The 18,089-nt window shown below is 47.6% G+C and overlaps 3 protein-coding genes across 9 annotated transcripts; all 3 read right to left on the reverse strand.

Moving 5' to 3' along the window:
* Positions 1-6,750: 6,750 nt before the first annotated feature.
* Positions 6,751-17,646, reverse strand: sdc2 (syndecan 2). Its single transcript, XM_038277945.1, has 5 exons — positions 17,203-17,646; positions 8,725-8,839; positions 7,912-8,057; positions 7,483-7,606; positions 6,751-7,401 (listed from the first exon to the last, which is right to left on the reverse strand). The coding sequence occupies exons 1-5, from the start codon at positions 17,476-17,478 to the stop codon at positions 7,238-7,240; spliced, it is 825 nt and encodes a 274-aa protein (XP_038133873.1). The 5' UTR covers positions 17,479-17,646; the 3' UTR covers positions 6,751-7,237.
* LOC119778623 lies at positions 11,429-12,326 on the reverse strand. Its single transcript, XM_038277957.1, has 2 exons — positions 12,204-12,326; positions 11,429-12,137 (listed from the first exon to the last, which is right to left on the reverse strand). The coding sequence occupies exon 2, from the start codon at positions 12,111-12,113 to the stop codon at positions 11,460-11,462; it is 654 nt and encodes a 217-aa protein (XP_038133885.1). The 5' UTR covers positions 12,114-12,137; positions 12,204-12,326; the 3' UTR covers positions 11,429-11,459.
* Positions 12,377-15,034, reverse strand: LOC119778574. Of its 7 annotated transcripts, XM_038277924.1 has the most exons (4): positions 13,722-15,034; positions 13,527-13,615; positions 13,061-13,110; positions 12,816-12,955 (listed from the first exon to the last, which is right to left on the reverse strand). In XM_038277924.1, exons 1-3 carry the CDS (start codon positions 14,507-14,509, stop codon positions 13,088-13,090), a joined length of 900 nt encoding a protein of 299 aa, XP_038133852.1. In that variant the 5' UTR covers positions 14,510-15,034; the 3' UTR covers positions 12,816-12,955; positions 13,061-13,087. The 7 variants fall into 7 exon arrangements, with proteins under 7 accessions (XP_038133838.1, XP_038133852.1, XP_038133824.1 ...); XM_038277910.1 differs by lacking the exons at positions 13,061-13,110; positions 13,527-13,615 and adding an exon at positions 12,377-12,487 and having other exon boundaries at positions 12,750-12,955; positions 13,800-14,996; XM_038277933.1 differs by lacking the exons at positions 12,816-12,955; positions 13,061-13,110 and adding an exon at positions 13,220-13,304 and having other exon boundaries at positions 13,410-13,576; positions 13,800-15,034.
* Positions 17,647-18,089: the final 443 nt, after the last annotated feature.

The following is an 18,089-nucleotide window of genomic DNA, read 5'->3' on the forward strand; positions in this document are numbered from 1 at the left end:
TGTTTCACCTTGAAGGCCGCAACATTCTCTCCAGGATGGTGTTTGTAGAGCAGACGTTGCTTCTTCCATAACAAACCAGATTCTTTCTCAAGGTTTATTCATAACATGTTACAGTTTAACCAAAGTGTCTGTAATTTATTTTGACTCTGACTGTTTTCCATTATTGTCAGTAAGGAGGAACGAACGCTGCCCAGATCAGAACAGGGCAGAATATTGCCATTAGGACTGTATGATGATCTGTTCTCTCTGCAAAGTTATGAATAAATGTGCCGACTGAGTGAAATCCATCGAACTCTGTTTATTTAACTAGGATGAATAGTTGAAAACTTTTTTCCCACGACACAGGAAATATTGCGAACATAGCAACCCCTTAATAACTAGAGAAAATGTTTTAAAAGATTCTAAAAATGTTTTGCTTTATTCTTGAAGGACAAAGAGATTTTTGGAGAAGCTAAACAATTAATTTTTCTTAACAGACCTGAAAATATTGTGCAGATTTCTGCAGAGTTCTGATTCGGAGATGATTAATTCAGTTGCATTCCACACCTTTCAGAATTTCTTTGGTTAAAAACTAGGAGACCTCTTTTTTCATTGTACAGCAACACTGTGTGTAGGTAGGTTACATAAAATCTATGTATGAATATGGTTTTAATGAAATAAAATATGAATATTTTAGAAATACTATTGCAACAGCGTTTTAACATCTCAACAAAGGTAAAAAAAAAAATGAAGCTTTCTCTATTTAAAGTCACATCAGCATCTAAAAGGAAAAAGCTTTCATTGACTTTCACTGCCGGTCATAATGTGCATGAGCTCCAGTGAACACATTGAGTGCTCCAAAGTGCTTCTCTGCATCATTTCTGTGATGGAAGAACTTTTTGAATCATTCATATCTGTGTGAGGGGGGGAGGGGTGTTTTCTATTTCTGTCAAGCTTTCTGTGCTGCAGGTTTCTGTTTCATGAAGCCATCAGCTTTTAATCGTCTTAGGACCATGAAAAAAATTATCTACGCCTGTAGGAGGAGTAAAGATAACAATTTATTATTAAATAGAAAAAATAATAATAATAATAAATAATTAATTTGTTTCTAATGTTCATTTAAGTAAGAGTGGATTTAAATAATTAAATGATCCCAAACAGGAGAACAAAATGGAAAATTATGTATAGTGTTAAAAAGCCTTCGCTGGACATGATGAATGATAAAATAAATCTTCAGTATTGGTTTTTCTTCCTGCTTCAGGACAAAGCGTTCCAGAATTTAAAACAAGATTATGAAACCCTGATGCTCTTTGTTGCTCCTTCCATGGAAAATCCTTGAATTAATCTAACTAAAACTTTAAATAGCTTCATACAAAACTTCGCTGAAAAGAATGACTTGTAGTTTGCACCAAAAAAGACCCTTTTTCTTTAATTTGTCAAAATGCCATGAATCAAGTCAACAGCTTCTGTCTTCACCAAATCAATTCAACTTAGTTTATTCCCATAGTTCCAATTCACTTCCTCTCAGGTCACTGTATAGATCCAGATCAACCAGATAATCCAGTCAGATTGATTCAAAGTTTTCTATCTAAGGAAAACCAGCTGATTGCATCGACTCATTGACTCTTCAGCAATCCCTCACACTAAGCATGCTTGTAGCAACAGTGGAGAGGAAAAACTCCCTTTGAACAGGAAGAAACCTCCAGCAGAACCAGGCTCAGTGTGAGCGGCCATCTGCTGAGGCCCACTGGGGTTCAAGGAGACAGAAGCAGACATAGAAAAAGAAGCATAGATACAAAGAGCAACTGTCAACCAGCTCCACAGGCGGCCCCGTCCAGGAAACACACAGCCAGGCAGACGAGCTCCGAGCCAGCTCCCATGTCAGAGGATGAAGAGAGCACATCCAGTTAGTCACAGTCAGAGAAACAGGACTACACTGGAAAACAGGCCAAGCTCCAACATCTAGAAACAAAGGTGTTGATGGCAGCAGCACATCTAGATATTTCTCTCCAGGATGGAGTCACAGCCAAACAGGAACAGACCAGATGAAGCTACTATGAGAAAAAGCAGAGAGAGCAGAACGTTAGAGATTGAACTAACAGATTCTGCAGAGTGGGAGAATAGAGATAGAATGAAGCAGAATGATGAAAAAGGGGTCCCTATGTCCTCCAGCAGTCTAAGCCTATAGCAGCAGAACTATAGAGATAGCTCAGGATAACCTGAGCCACTCTAACTAGAAGCTTTATCAAAAAGGAAAGTTTTAAGTTGCCCCTGGTGAGAGGCGCAGAGCAGGGGTGGGCATTCTTGTTGCCCCTCATCTTGGTGCCTGTACGCTGGGGTTCACCCCGGTGAGTGAGAGGGTTGCCTCCCTCTGCATACGTGTGGGGGGATGGGTTCTGACTGTTGTTTGCTCTTATGCACCAAACAGCAGTTCAGATTACCCACACTTTTTGGAGTTTTTAGAGGGGGTACTGGAGAGTGGCCCTCCTGGGGACTCCCTTGTTCTTCTGGGGGACTTCAACGCTCATGTGGGCAATGACAGTGAGACCTGGTGAGGCGTGGTTGGAAGGAATGGCCCACCTGACCTGAACTCGAGCGTTGTTCTGTTGTTGGACTTCTGTGCTCGTCATGGATTGTCCATAATGGACACCATGTTCAAGCATGAGGGTGTCCATATGGGCTCTTGGCACCAGGACTCCCTAGGTCGTAGATCAATGACCAACCTTGTTGTTGTATCATCTGATCTGCGGCCGCATGTGTTGGACACTCGGGTGAAGAGAGGGGCGGAGCTCTCCACCGACCACTACCTGGTGGTGAGTTTGCTCCAATGGTGGGGGAGGACGCTGGTCAGACGTGGTAGGACCAAACGTATTGTGAGGGTTTGCTGGAAATGTCTGCAGAGTCCCCCATGAGAAGGAGCTTTAACTCCCATCTCCGGCAGAGCTTTGAACACGTTCCGAGGGAGGTGGTGGACATTGAGTCTGAGTGGACCATGTTCCGTGCCTCTGTTGTTGAGGCTGCTAGTCGGAGCTGTGGCTGCAAAACAGTTAATACCTACAACTCTTTTGAACATTTAACCCTTAGTTCTGTTCCAAATTTCAAGAAGCAAGAAAACCCCCTTTTTTTTTTTTACTTTGTGTCGTCCACCAGGTCCTTACCTGGAGCAATATTTACTCTGCAGTTTCCTAGCATTTTGCTTCAAAGTACGCAGCTCTGCATTAAACCAAGGAGCCAGCTTTCTATTTTTAACAGTTTTCATTTTCAAAGGAGCTGCGTTGTCTAAGGCAATACGCAGAGAACTAGCAACCCCATCAACAACATCATCAACCTGTGAAGGAGAATAAACTAAGCTTTAGCACTCTGCAGCACTGCTCAGCGACACAGAGGAGAGAGAAAGTGAAGCAGATTCTTTAAAATGTATAACTGCACTATCTGATAAAGATCTACTGAAGTGGAACCTTCTTTTAGGGGAGGAGAACTCTGTTAAAGTAATCCTGAAGGTTATTAGAAAGTGTCTCAGTATCTGAGGTGTCAGTTTAGATTCCTGTTGTGTGGACCAGCCTTTAATGACATAAAAACGGTTTAACTGCCATTATGGGAAATCTGAGACTCTGCTATCAAACAAGTTTTCCTTTTTCACTCCCATAATTCATTGCTGAGATAAATAGAAATCTGTTTAAAATGAAGAGAAAATAAAGGTAATAACAGTCAGATGGTCGCCGACTAACGGCAACTGGAGGCTCTGCTTGGATTGGTCACAAAGTTTAGAGCAAACTTTGTTCCTCTTGGCTTATTGTAAATAAATCCAGGTGCATTTCAAAATCCATCTTCCTTGTTGTGTTTGTAAGACTTTATATCAATAAGTTTGCTTTATAAAATGCAATGTTTCAATATAATTATAAATGCTTGCTATACACCATAAATATCTTGTTATAGCTTCTGTTAATAAAACAAATCTTAAAAAAATAAAATAAATGTACATTTGGTTACTGAGGTGAATAAAGAGGTTCTGCTGATGGAAGAAATTTTCAGATGAAAGTCGGAAACATTCGCTGTAATTCTCTGTGGCGCGTTACTTAAACTCTGAGGGGATTATCACCAAGCAGATGAGTAATCCACAGCGGGTTTATGCTCCGGCATAATCCATAATCCCACCGTTACAGAGCGGCGCATTCATTCTGCTTGGGGGGGGGGGGGGGGGGGGGGGGGGGGGGGGAATGCAGACAGAATGTCTCTGATTTTCCACAAATCACAGTTTTTTAATTGTAGTCATGAAAAACAAGCGGCTAGCGAAACACAGCTAGAAGAAGAAGCAGAGCTGCTTACGCTATACACTGTAAAAAAAATAAAGAAAAACAGAATTTTACTGTTTCCACTTTTTTCTGTATTCTTAAAATAGCATTTAATTAGCAGACTGACTTTATAATAATTATGTTCCGGGGATAAACATACATTTACACCATTTAATTGTTTAAAAAATGTCAAACTATTTTATTAATGGAAAATAACCGTATTTTTATTAGAAACTCATTTTCTGTTATTTCATGGGGTTTCCGCGGCGCCCCAGCTGGCAGAAAATAACCGTTTTCTTTTTACAGTGTAGATGAAAATGAGCAGTTTGATTCTTTAGCAGGAGGTGAAAGACCACAGACTGATGCTTCTGCTTAAATATGTCTATAGATCCTGAATGCAGAAGTTCTTTCTGCAGTCAGCAAATCATCTTGCATATCAAGGTTATGATTCTAATTTATTTTAAGAGGCTCCAACAAAACATATGATGTATGAACAATATTTCCAAAAAATAAAGTTTATATTCAAAATCTTAACAGAGACTTAATGATCCGTCTTTATTAATCTCTTGTTGACAAAACAGGAACACGTTAATATTTAATCAGTCATACAGGGACGGCGGTCAGGATCAGTTTCCATCATCAACCACAGCTGAAGGACTCAGCGGTTGCCTTGGAGACGGTTATCGTCAGATTTTAACGACACCAAACAGTCATTGTGAAAACGTTGATGAAAACAAGAACTTACATCTGATTTCCAGCTTAAATCTTTATCTGTGTAAAAAGAGAAAAACCTGTTTGTGAAGCAGCTTTAATCTGGTTGCTTTAAACTGGAGGAAACTGGAATCACCAACTGATCTGGGATCAGTCAGAACTTTGGTTCTCTGGAAAACACGAATACAGACGACTTGTTCGGATCAGATCCGACATTCAGACAATAAGTCCGATTCTTTCTGTGAGATTTTCTAACAAGAGGATCCATTCGGCGCCCTGAGGCTGCGTCAAACACATGATCAGCCAATCAGAGGTCAGGCTTAATGCCCCATGAGGCTGCATCAAACACATGATCAGCCAATCAGAGGTCAGGCTTAATGATGCTGAAGAGTCTCTGAGTAGAAACTGATCAACCAGTAACCTCCTTGGTCCTGAAACTTCATCTTATTTGAAGAGCTGTGTGGTTAGTTACACAGCGCAGGCCGGGCAGGGATTAGATCCACTGGGTGAAAGTCACTGATCAGTCAGATCTAAGTAGCAACAGGAAGCATCATCAGTCAGAGGTTAACTCTAACCCAGACTGAAAGGTCTGCTGCCCTCTGGGAGGAGGCTTCCCAGCATTCAATGCAGGTTCTGCAGCAGCTTCTTCCCCGCCGCCATCAGACTGATGAGAAAACTCTAAATCATCTCACTGATGACACCAGAACTAGTTACTGCAGATTTGCAGCATAGATCTTAATGCTCTGAACTTCCAGATAACTGCGTTTTCCCCGAGTTCTTTACATTTGATCCCTGCTGCACTTTAAAGAATGGAACTGTTATGGAAGCTGTACAAAACTAAATGTTGTTTTGTAAAAACTCTCATAATGTTTTCTACGCTCCTGAACGCTAGAAGCTTCCTATCCTTCTAGAAATGGATCTCCTAGAAGTCCTTTCCACTGCTAGGAGATGCACTACCACCGTGGCTAAAGTATCCTTCATTATTTGACTTATTCTGATCAAGCCAGAATTCAGCTGCACTGGTTCCTGGAGGGGCGGGGCTTTCAATTCTATTCACTTTATTTCTATAGCTCCAATCCACATCATGTCACTTTACAGATCCAGATCAACCAGATCATCCCATCACATTAAAGGTTCAAAGTTTTCTATCTAATGAAAACCAGCTGATTGCATCGACTCATTGACTCTTCAGCAATCCCTCACACTAAGCATGCTTGTAGCGACAGTGGAGAGGAAAAACTCCCTTTGAACAGGAAGAAACCTCCAGCAGAACCAGGCTCAGTGTGAGCGGCCATCTGCTGAGGCCCACTGGGGTTCAAGGAGACAGAAGCAGACATAGAAAAAGAACTTTCTATGTTAGAAACGCTATTGGTAAACCCTAACCAGACAGGTGGCTCTGTCTAGTTAGGTCCAGTTTTTATGTCAACGAATGAAAGAGAGAAGATCCAGTTAGACCCAGTAGAAGCTGAGCCCAGAGCTATAGGAGAGAAACAGGACTGAACACTGAAAAACACACCTTCCATCAGTGTTATCGGTCGTCTGCATGCCTGAATAGAGCCATGCAACGCTGCAGTTACTGTGGAGCATATCCAAAGACGATGCTAAACGCCTCAGAGATGGTGGTTGGTTTCCATAACCCTCACAGACCCGGCGGACCAAAGCTCACTAGTTGAAGGGAGGATCCAGAGCACATCTTCAGCATCTAGCTGCGAGGATCTACTGAGGTCAGAACCTTGAATTCAAACTATAGTCAGTGGAAGAAAAAGGCAGATTTTAGGCCTCAAAGTTTATTCAGTGTTGGATCCAACGACAATGGTCCAATTGAGAGGATTAACAAACACTCTGAGGGTCTCTGGTTCTGAACAGACATGAAGGCACTTTGAAGGTTTCTCTCATTAGTGAACCTGATTCAGACCTAAAGAGACTAAAGTATATGTGAGGTTCTACCAGGACCAGCAGAGGAGAGCAGAGACCTTTTCTTCACTGAGACCTGGTTGGGTCTCAGTGGAGAATGGGTTCTGCTGCTTCCCATCTGGATCAAAACCTTCAGCCTCTCATCCAGAACTGTGCAAAGATCCACCAACAGAGACTCTGTCTTCAGGCTCTGATCCACATTAATAAAAGAACCAAACCGGGCCTGGCGGGTCAGAACAAACGGCAGGAGGAGCATCATGAGGAACATGAAGCGGACATCTTTACTCTCCAGGAGGAGACGGAAGGTCGCCATGGCAACAGGTTGTCACAGAGACCAGACTTTATGCATAAAACTCCTTGGTGGGAGCTTTCTGATAGGCTGCTCCAGAAGCCTTCCTCTCTCCCAAGTCGTAGCTGCCTTCATCCTTCTTCCGCATTCTGTACACCAGCAGGAGGATGAGGAAGATGGCAAACAGGAAGCCGATCACGCCGCCTGCAATAACAGCTGAGAGGGATGGGTCAAAGTTCAAACTGGTGTCATGAACAGAGACTTCACGTGTGGACGGGTCAGAACTCGGACACCAACCTGCCAACACCTCCGTCCTCTGGAAAAGGGTTTCAGTTCGAACTTCAACGGTTTCCAGAGCAGAACCAGGAGATCTGGTGCTACTGGTCAACTGGTTCTGGTCCTCTGTGGCTGGAAGTGGATCCTGTGGGAGGAAGAAATTGAGATGATGAGAAGCAGGCAGGCGGCTCTCAGTCTGCATGTAGAGCAACAACCCATTAATCCACTTTATGGGGAATGAAGGATTTATTTTAGTCATGAGCTCCAAGTGTTTAAATCAGAGGAAATCAGTTGGATCTATTTATTTCCCTCAGAGACGACGATGATGATGATGATGATGATGATGATGATGATGATGATGACGATGATGACGATGATGATGCTCCATCTGATCATCTGTCTCCAAGTCTACAGACGAAGGTTTAGTTCCACCGTGTTCTAAGCTCTAACCTCCGTCTTCGCGGCCTTTCCCTCCACGCCGGGCTCCACGCTTGGAGTGAAGAACTTGGTGGCGTCCTTGGTGGGTTCTGCTGCTCTGGGATCGATATAAACCCTGCTGACCGTCATCGTCTCCTCCAGCTTCTCTTCTTCTCCACCTAAGAGGAAAGAGCAGAGAAACTTTCACCGCGCTGTTTCCACTGATCTGATCCATCTCTGAACAGCCATTAAGACGACATGGAAACATTTCTGGAAGAGAAAACCGCGTCCTAACGACTCTTCAAAGCCTTTGGGATGGAGCTCCAAATCCTTCCTTCATCAGATGTTTCTACAGCTCAAACTGAGGGAACTTCAGCTGAGCAGACATGATGAGGACAGCTGTCTGTGGAACAGGAACATCTGCAGACCTCAGAGACACGATGGTCCAAAGAACCTAATCTGAGGAAGGATAAAAAACTTCCCAGACACCTTCATGATTCAGGAAAGGAAGAAGTTTGGAACCAGCAGGAGAGCCGGAAATCCAAACTGACTGATCGGGATAAAAAGGCCTTGGAGAAAAACCAAAGAACCCCATGACCTCCGTCGGTTCTGCAGCGTTCCTCTGTGGAGAGAGGAGAACCCTGCAGAAGGACAACCAGCCAATCAGGACTGGAAGGCAGAGCAGAGTCCAGACTGGATCCAGTGGGATCCACCAGATGGAAAATGGTCTAAACCGTCTAAACATGGTGGATAAAGGTGCAGCAGAGGCTGTGGAAACATTCTGGATAAACTCCTTCCAGAAAATACCAAGAAACTGAACAAGAAAAGGAGGAAAGGTGTGTTTACCTGAGCCGGAGGCGGAGCTAAAGTCATCATCGTCTTCTGGGTAGAAACCGCCTGATCCGTCATCATCCAGGAACAAGTCGTCTCTCTGAGAGGAGCTGCTGGCTGCTGCCGCCGACTGGAAAAGGTAGAACGTTAAAACCATCTAAGAAACCCACGCATGAAGATCTACGTTCCTCAGCTCAATCAGACTAAAGTCAGGGTTAGGGTTACCAGAGGAAGAACGTTTTAAATTTAGCATCAAGCTTCAGCTAGAAAACAGCAACCAGGATCTAGATCTGCACCCAGAGCTGAACCTTCAGAGGCTCAAAGAGACAGAAACTCAGCGGACCTTCTAGCACCTCACTAGAACTATAGAAAGTAGATCAGACAGCTGATCCAGACGCTGCTGCCTGCGTCCTCACTAGAACTATAGAAAGTAGATCAGACAGCTGATCCAGATGCTGCTGCCTGCGTCCTCACTAGAACTATAGAAAGTAGATCAGACAGCTGATCCAGATGCTGCTGCCTGCGTCCTCACTAGAACTATAGAAAGTAGATCAGACAGCTGATCCAGACGCTGCTGCCTGCGTCCTCACTAGAACTATAGAAAGTAGATCAGACAGCTGATCCAGATGCTGCTGCCTGCGTCCTCACTAGAACTATAGAAAGTAGATCAGACAGCTGATCCAGACGCTGCTGCCTGCGTCCTCACTAGAACTATAGAAAGTAGATCAGACAGCTGATCCAGACGCTGCTGCCTGCGTCCTCACTAGAACTATAGAAAGTAGATCAGACAGCTGATCCAGACGCTGCTGCCTGCGTCCTCACTAGAACTATAGAAAGTAGATCAGACAGCTGATCCAGACGCTGCTGCCTGCGTCCTCACTAGAACTATAGAAAGTAGATCAGACAGCTGATCCAGACGCTGCTGCCTGCGTCCTCACTAGAACTATAGAAAGTAGATCAGACAGCTGATCCAGACGCTGCTGCCTGCGTCCTCACTAGAACTATAGAAAGTAGATCAGACAGCTGATCCAGACGCTGCTGCCTGCGTCCTCACTAGAACTATAGAAAGTAGATCAGACAGCTGATCCAGACGCTGCTGCCTGCGTCCTCACTAGAACTATAGAAAGTAGATCAGACAGCTGATCCAGACGCTGCTGCCTGCGTCCTCACTAGAACTATAGAAAGTAGATCAGACAGCTGATCCAGACGCTGCTGCCTGCGTCCTCACTAGAACTATAGAAAGTAGATCAGACAGCTGATCCAGACGCTGCTGCCTGCGTCCTCACTAGAACTATAGAAAGTAGATCAGACGGCTGATCCAGACGCTGCTGCCTGCGTCCTCACTAGAACTATAGAAAGTAGATCAGACAGCTGATCCAGACGCTGCTGCCTGCGTCCTCACTAGAACTATAGAAAGTAGATCAGACAGCTGATCCAGACGCTGCTGCCTGCGTCCTCACTAGAACTATAGAAAGTAGATCAGACAGCTGATCCAGACGCTGCTGCCTGCGTCCTCACTAGAACTATAGAAAGTAGATCAGACAGCTGATCCAGACGCTGCTGCCTGCGTCCTCACTAGAACTATAGAAAGTAGATCAGACAGCTGATCCAGACGCTGCTGCCTGCGTCCTCACTAGAACTATAGAAAGTAGATCAGACAGCTGATCCAGACGCTGCTGCCTGCGTCCTCACTAGAACTATAGAAAGTAGATCAGACAGCTGATCCAGACGCTGCTGCCTGCGTCCTCACTAGAACTATAGAAAGTAGATCAGACAGCTGATCCAGACGCTGCTGCCTGCGTCCTCACTAGAACTATAGAAAGTAGATCAGACAGCTGATCCAGACGCTGCTGCCTGCGTCCTCACTAGAACTATAGAAAGTAGATCAGACAGCTGATCCAGACGCTGCTGCCTGCGTCCTCACTAGAACTATAGAAAGTAGATCAGACAGCTGATCCAGACGCTGCTGCCTGCGTCCTCACTAGAACTATAGAAAGTAGATCAGACAGCTGATCCAGACGCTGCTGCCTGCGTCCTCACTAGAACTATAGAAAGTAGATCAGACAGCTGATCCAGACGCTGCTGCCTGCGTCCTCACTAGAACTATAGAAAGTAGATCAGACAGCTGATCCAGACGCTGCTGCCTGCGTCCTCACTAGAACTATAGAAAGTAGCTCCTGATTGGCCGCCTGAAAGAAGGAGCTCCTGATTGGCCGCCTGAAAGAAGGAGCTCCTGATTGGCCGCCTGAAAGAAGGAGCTCCTGATTGGCCGCCTGATAGAAGGAGCTCCTGATTGGCCGCCTGAAAGAAGGAGCTCCTGATTGGCCGCCTGATAGAAGGAGCTGAGGTCCATCTTCCTAATGGTGAAAAGCTTTTCCTGGAAGAACCAGGAAGTCTGAAGCTGCAGTTTATTTGACACCAACAGCATCAAACTGATCCAGATGTTAAACAGTCAGATTTAAATGACCAATCAGCTAGCGGCTGATTTGCTCTCAGCTGCAAGGATCCATTGTTGTAGTTCTTTTCCTGAAGGCTGTAGTCCTAAGAGTCCAGAATAAATCTGGTTGGAGGAGGAGGAGGAGGAGGAGGAGGAGGAGGAGGAGGAGGAGGAGGAGGAGGAGGAGGAGGAGGAAGGGCGCTGAGGCAGCAGGTGGCGATCTCTGATCCCATTACCAGAACTAATCCCTGTGGGTCACTCCGGGTCGCACGGTCCAATCGGACCCAGGAGCTGCTGCTTGTTGTGAAAACCTTCAGGCAGCAGAACCTGAATATGGCTCAGAGTTACCAGAACCGGTCCAGAACCAGCTGGCCGTCCTCCATCCTACAGAACCGTCCAGAACCAGCTCGCCGCCCTCCATCCTACAGAACCGGTCCAGAACCAGCTGGCCGTCCTCCATCCTACAGAACCGGTCCAGAACCAGCTGGCGGCCCTCCATCCTACAGAACCGGTCCAGAACCAGCTGGCCGTCCTCCATCCTACAGAACCGGTCCAGAACCAGCTGGCGGTCCTCCATCCTACAGAACCGGTCCAGAACCAGCTGGCCGTCCTCCATCCTACAGAACCGGTCCAGAACCAGCTGGCGGCCCTCCATCCTACAGAACCGGTCCAGAACCAGCTGGCCGCCCTCCATTCTACAGAACCGGTCCAGAACCAGCTGGCCGTCCTCCATCCTACAGAACCGGTCCAGAACCAGCTGGCCGTCCTCCATCCTACAGAACCGGTCCAGAACCAGCTGGCCGTCCTCCATCCTACAGAACCGGTCCAGAACCAGCTCGCCGTCCTCCATCCTACAGAACCGGTCCAGAACCAGCTGGCCGCCCTCCATTCTACAGAACCGGTCCAGAACCAGCTCGCCGTCCTCCATCCTACAGAACCGGTCCAGAACCAGCTGGCCGTCCTCCATTCTACAGAACCGGTCCAGAACCAGCTGGCCGTCCTCCATTTTACAGAACCAGTCCAGAACCAGCTGGCCGTCCTCCATTTTACAGAACCGTCCAGAACCAGCTGGCCGTCCTCCATTCTACAGAACCGGTCCAGAACCAGCTCGCCGCCCTCCATTCTACAGAACCGGTCCAGAACCAGCTGGCCGTCCTCCATCCTACAGAACCGGTCCAGAACCAGCTGGCCGTCCTCCATCCTACAGAACCGGTCCAGAACCAGCTCGCCGTCCTCCATCCTACAGAACCGGTCCAGAACCAGCTGGCGGCCCTCCATTCTACAGAACCGGTCCAGAACCAGCTGGCCGCCCTCCATTCTACAGAACCGGTCCAGAACCAGCTGGCCGCCCTCCATCCTACAGAACCGGTCCAGAACCAGCTGGCGGCCCTCCATCCTACAGAACCGGTCCAGAACCAGCTCGCTGCCCTCCATCCTACAGAACCGGTCCAGAACCAGCTGGCCGTCCTCCATCCTACAGAACCGGTCCAGAACCAGCTCGCCGTGCTCCATCCTACAGAACCGGTCCAGAACCAGCTGGCCGTCCTCCATCCTACAGAACCGGTCCAGAACCAGCTCGCTGCCCTCCATTCTACAGAACCGGTCCAGAACCAGCTGGCCGTCCTCCATTCTACAGAACCGGTCCAGAACCAGCTGGCCGTGCTCCATCCTACAGAACCGGTCCAGAACCAGCTGGCCGTCCTCCATCCTACAGAACCGGTCCAGAACCAGCTGGCCGCCCTCCATCCTACAGAACCGGTCCAGAACCAGCTGGCCGTCCTCCATTCTACAGAACCGGTCCAGAACCAGCTCGCCGCCCTCCATCCTACAGAACCGGTCCAGAACGAGCTGGCCGTCCTCCATTCTACAGAACCGGTCCAGAACCAGCTCGCCGTCCTCCATTTTACAGAACCGTCCAGAACCAGCTGGCCGTCCTCCATTCTACAGAACCGGTCCAGAACCAGCTGGCCGTCCTCCATTTTACAGAACCAGTCCAGAACCAGCTGGCCGTCCTCCATTTTACAGAACCGTCCAGAACCAGCTCGCCGTCCTCCATTTTACAGAACCGGTCCAGAACCAGCTGAGTGTCCTCCATTCTACAGAACCGGTCCAGAACCAGCTCGCCGCCCTCCATTCTACAGAACCGGTCCAGAACCAGCTGGCCGTCCTCCATCCTACAGAACCGGTCCAGAACCAGCTGGCCGTCCTCCATCCTACAGAACCGGTCCAGAACCAGCTCGCCGTCCTCCATCCTACAGAACCGTCCAGAACCAGCTGGCCGCCCTCCATCCTACAGAACCGGTCCAGAACCAGCTGGCGGCCCTCCATTCTACAGAACCGGTCCAGAACCAGCTGGCCGCCCTCCATCCTACAGAACCGGTCCAGAACCAGCTGGCCGCCCTCCATTCTACAGAACCGGTCCAGAACCAGCTGGCGGCCCTCCATTCTACAGAACCGGTCCAGAACCAGCTGGCCGCCCTCCATCCCACAGAACCGGTCCAGAACCAGCTGGCGGCCCTCCATCCTACAGAACCGGTCCAGAACCAGCTCGCTGCCCTCCATCCTACAGAACCGGTCCAGAACCAGCTGGCCGTCCTCCATCCTACAGAACCGGTCCAGAACCAGCTCGCCGCCCTCCATTCTACAGAACCGGTCCAGAACCAGCTGGCCGTCCTCCATTCTACAGAACCGGTCCAGAACCAGCTGGCCGTCCTCCATCCTACAGAACCGGTCCAGAACCAGCTGGCCGTCCTCCATCCTACAGAACCGGTCCAGAACCAGCTGGCCGCCCTCCATCCTACAGAACCGGTCCAGAACCAGCTCGCCGCCCTCCATCCTACAGAACCGGTCCAGAAACAGCTCGCCGTCCTCCATCCTACAGAACCGGTCCAGCACCAGCTCGCCGTCCTCCATTCTACAGAACCGGTCCAGAACCAGCTGGCCGACCTCCATCCTACAGAACCGGTCCAGAACCAGCTGGCCGCCCTCCATTCTACAGAACCGGACCAGAACCAGCTGGCCACCCTCCATCCTACAGAACCGGTCCAGAACCGGCTCGCTGTCCTGCATCATACAGAACTGGTTCTGTAGAACATTTTTGGACCTGTTCTTCAGACAAAGCTGTCGGGTCGGGTCTGGACCAACTTCAGCTGATGATGAAGAGAGTTCTGTTTGGTCTGGTTGGGTCCAGAACCCCTTGCTGGGACCCGGGCCTCCGGCTGCAGCCTTCAGTCGGGCCTCAGTGTGAATATCAATGAGAAGCTGCTGGTTCTGGTCCAAAGCCACCTCAGCGCCTCCCTGAGGGGCCCACTGCTTTACATGCAGCCTGTCCTCAGCGAGCTGTCTGGATCCCCTCCCCCACATGTTGCTGTGACCTCATCCTTCAGATGGAATAAGCTCTGCTCTTCATCATGACTCTTCCTCTGTGTTCAGCTCTCTGCTCCATCTCAGAGTTTCTCTCTTCTGTGGATAAAGGTGGGAGAAGGTCACATGGTCCCATCACCATTTAGCCCCGCCCCCAACATGCCATGGAGCTGTTTGGTGAGTTTCAGTTCAGAGAAAGAAAATTATTCAAATGTAAAAAGGAAAAGGGTTTTTGATCCAAAATCTAGTTTGATCAGGACTTGATCAGTGAGTCCGCTAAACTCTGGTCTCCATCGCCTCTTCCTCCTCGGTCTGCGGCGGTCTGCGGCGGTCCGCTCCGTCCGTCCGTCCCATTGTTAGACCAGATGTTGAAAAGAATGCAGGAATAGAAACCAATGAGTTCAGAAACTAGAAGTTGAACAACATGAAACGTAACTAACAGAACTATAGAAAACAGCTGCCACCATCAGAGCAACCCTAATCTGACCTAATCTAATCAAACTGGATCTAACCTAATCTAACTGGATCTAATCTAACTGGATCTAACCTAACTGGATCTAGTCTAACTGCATCTAACCTAACTGGATCTAACCTAACTGGATCTAGTCTAACTGCATCTAATCTAATCTGACCTAATCTAACTGGATCTAACCTAACTGGATCTAATCTAACTGGATCTAGTCTAACTGGATCTAACCTAACTGGATCTAATCTAACTGGATCTAACCTAACTGGATCTAACCTAACTGGATCTAACCTAACTGGATCTAACCTAACTGGATCTAGTCTAACTGCATCTAATCTAATCTGACCTAATCTAACTGGATCTAACCTAACTGGATCTAATCTAACTGGATCTAGTCTAACTGCATCTAATCTAATCTGACCTAATCTAACTGGATCTAACCTAACTGGATCTAATCTAACTGGATCTAACCTAACTGGATCTAACCTAACCGGATCTAATCTAACTAGATCTAATCTAACTGGACCTAATCTAACTGGATCTAATCTAACTGGATCTAATCTAACTGGATCTAACCTAACTGGATCTAATCTAACTGGATCTAACCTAACTGGATCTAACCTAACTGGATCTAACCTAACTGGATCTAATCTAACTGGATCTAACCTAACTGGATCTAACCTAACCGGATCTAATCTAACTAGATCTAATCTAACTGGATCTAATCTAACTGGATCTAACCTAACTGGATCTAACCTAACTAGATCTAACCTAACCGGATCTAATCTAACTAGATCTAATCTAACTGGATCTAACCTAACTGGATCTAACTTAACTGGATCTAACCTAACTGGATCTAATCTAACTGGATCTAATCTAACTGGATCTAATCTAACTGGATCTAATATAACTGGATCTAACCTAACTGGATCTAATCTAACTGGATCTAATCTAACTGGATCTAACCTAACTGGATCTAATCTAACTGGATCTAATCTAACTGGATCTAACCTAACTGGATCTAATCTAACTGGATCTAACCTAACTGGATCTAACCTAACTGGATCTAATCTAACTGGATCTAACCTAACTGGATCTAATCTAACTGGATCTAACCTAACTGGATCTAATCTAACTGGATCTAACCTAACTGGATCTAGCCTAACTGGATCTAATCTAACTGGATCTAACCTAACTGGATCTAATCTAACTGGATCTAACCTAACTGGATCTAATCTAACTGGATCTAATCTAACTGGATCTAACCTAACTGGATCTAATCTAACTGGATCTAACCTAACTGGATCTAATCTAACTGGATCTACCCTAACTGGATCTAACCTAACTGGATCTAATCTAACTGGATCTAACCTAACTGGATCTAATCTAACTGGATCTAATCTAACTGGATCTAACCTAACTGGATCTAACCTAACTGGATCTAACCTAACTAGATCTAATGGATTGATGGGGAGTGTTGGCCCCCGTGGTCAGAGCAGTGCTCTCTGCTCTGAGAGGGTTACTAGTACCCGGTTCATCTCCACAGACTGCCACTGGGTCCCTGAGCCAGACCTTTAACTCCACCCTGCTCCCTGAGCACCGCACAATGGCAGCCCACTGCTCCCCCAGGGGAGGGCTTAAATGTAGAGAGGGAATTCCTCCAGTGTGAGATCAATAAAGTCAAATTTTTATTATTAACATTACTGATCTAATTTAACTGGATCTATCCAGGTTAAATCCAGGATCTATCCAAAGACCATAATCTAATCCAATCCTGTGGGATTCTTTAAAAGTCTCCAGTACCAGAATATTGAACAGAAAATAATCCCACTGCTGAAGACGATCTGGGTCAGAACCTGGAAGAAGGTCCGCTCCATGGACTCATGGTGACTTCAGGTTCCCTAACCCTTCTAGGGATGGAGATCAGGGAACCCAGAACCACAAACCATCTGAGCTCCTCTCATCCAGAACCTCTAAAGACTCAGCAGCAAGGAGGTCTCTTCTGGATCAGTTCTGGACCATCAGGCTTCATCTACACCTGAGTCTGATCTGCTGCAGCTCCTCTAAAACCACCACAACCAGAACCACCAGAACCACAGGGTAGCTGGCAGAACCCAGGACCTCCCCAGGTCCACCTGGGTCCACCTGCATCACAGCAGGTTCCACAGCAGGAGCAGAGAGCAGCTCCAGGAGGAGGAGGAGGAGGTCAGACACCCCACCCACTCACCGTGGCTCCGCAGCTCAGAACCAGGATCAGCAGAATCCAGCCGCTCCTCATCCTTGCAGCAACAGTCGCTCCAGCTGCTCCTGGTTTCTCAGGAGGAAGATCTCCGCTGATGACTCCTCCTCCTCCTCCTCCTCCTCCTTTCAGCTCCGGAAACTGGAGCAACTTTAGAGAGAAAGGAGCGCGTGGAACCGCAGCCCGAATTTGTACAGAGACAAGTCGGTCGGCGGGAGCGCGCGCTGGAGGGAACGAGCACACGATGACGAGTACGAGCACCATAAAGCGCGCTCGTGCCGCTTTCCAAAGTACCGCGAGATTCGGGAGATCAAACAGCCGCTGATAGTTTCTGGACAAGATCAGGCTGCCTTCATCATCATCATCATCATCATCATCATCATCATCATGATGTCAGAACACTAACAGCCACCAGCCAACATGGCTGCTGTGATTTCTCCACCAGCGCACCGGGCGGGCGGGGTCTGAGCGCTTCACTGATAGGCTGCTTCCTGCAGCGCGCATGCGCAGAGAAACCACTGGTCAGCTGCGGAGCAGTTTGGCCTCAGAACCAAGAACAGAAATAAATCATGCAGCAGATGATGACTCCTCCTCCTCCTCCTCTTTAAAATTAGACTCTGACGGCAGCTCACTGTGTCCCCCTGCTGGTAGCAACACAGGACCTCCCTCCATGTTCTCCTCCCTGCATGTTCTCCCGCCCCCCATGTTCTCCTGCCTCCATGTTCTCCTGTCCCCATGTTCTCCTGCCTCCATGTTCTCCTGCCTCCATGTTCTCCTGTCCCCATGTTCTCCTGTCCCCATGTTCTCCTGTCCCCATGTTCTCCTGCCTCCATGTTCTCCTGTCCCCATGTTCTCCTGCCTCCATGTTCTCCTGT

Source organism: Cyprinodon tularosa, unplaced genomic scaffold (assembly GCF_016077235.1).
Source record: "Cyprinodon tularosa strain WSP-4 unplaced genomic scaffold, ASM1607723v1 ctg1011, whole genome shotgun sequence".
NCBI classification, from domain to species: domain Eukaryota; kingdom Metazoa; phylum Chordata; class Actinopteri; order Cyprinodontiformes; family Cyprinodontidae; genus Cyprinodon; species Cyprinodon tularosa.

Coding starts and splice junctions, on each gene's coding strand:
- LOC119778623 (XM_038277957.1), bottom strand. CDS start 12,113: ATGGAGGACGGCCAGCTGGTTCTGGACCGGTTCTGTAGGATGGAGGAC.
- LOC119778574 (XM_038277891.1), bottom strand. CDS start 14,509: ATGTGGGGGAGGGGATCCAGACAGCTCGCTGAGGACAGGCTGCATGTA. Junction 13,616..13,721: donor GACGGCCAGCTGGTTCTGGA/CCGGTTCTGTAG, acceptor GAGGGCGGCCAG/CTGGTTCTGGACCGGTTCTG. Junction 13,305..13,409: donor GGCGGCCAGCTGGTTCTGGA/CGGTTCTGTAGG, acceptor GAGGACGGCCAG/CTGGTTCTGGACCGGTTCTG.
- sdc2 (XM_038277945.1), bottom strand. CDS start 17,478: ATGGTGCTCGTACTCGTCATCGTGTGCTCGTTCCCTCCAGCGCGCGCT. Junction 8,058..8,724: donor TAGCTCCGCCTCCGGCTCAG/GTAAACACACCT, acceptor CTTTCCTCTTAG/GTGGAGAAGAAGAGAAGCTG. Junction 7,402..7,482: donor GAGGACGGAGGTGTTGGCAG/GTTGGTGTCCGA, acceptor CATCCCTCTCAG/CTGTTATTGCAGGCGGCGTG.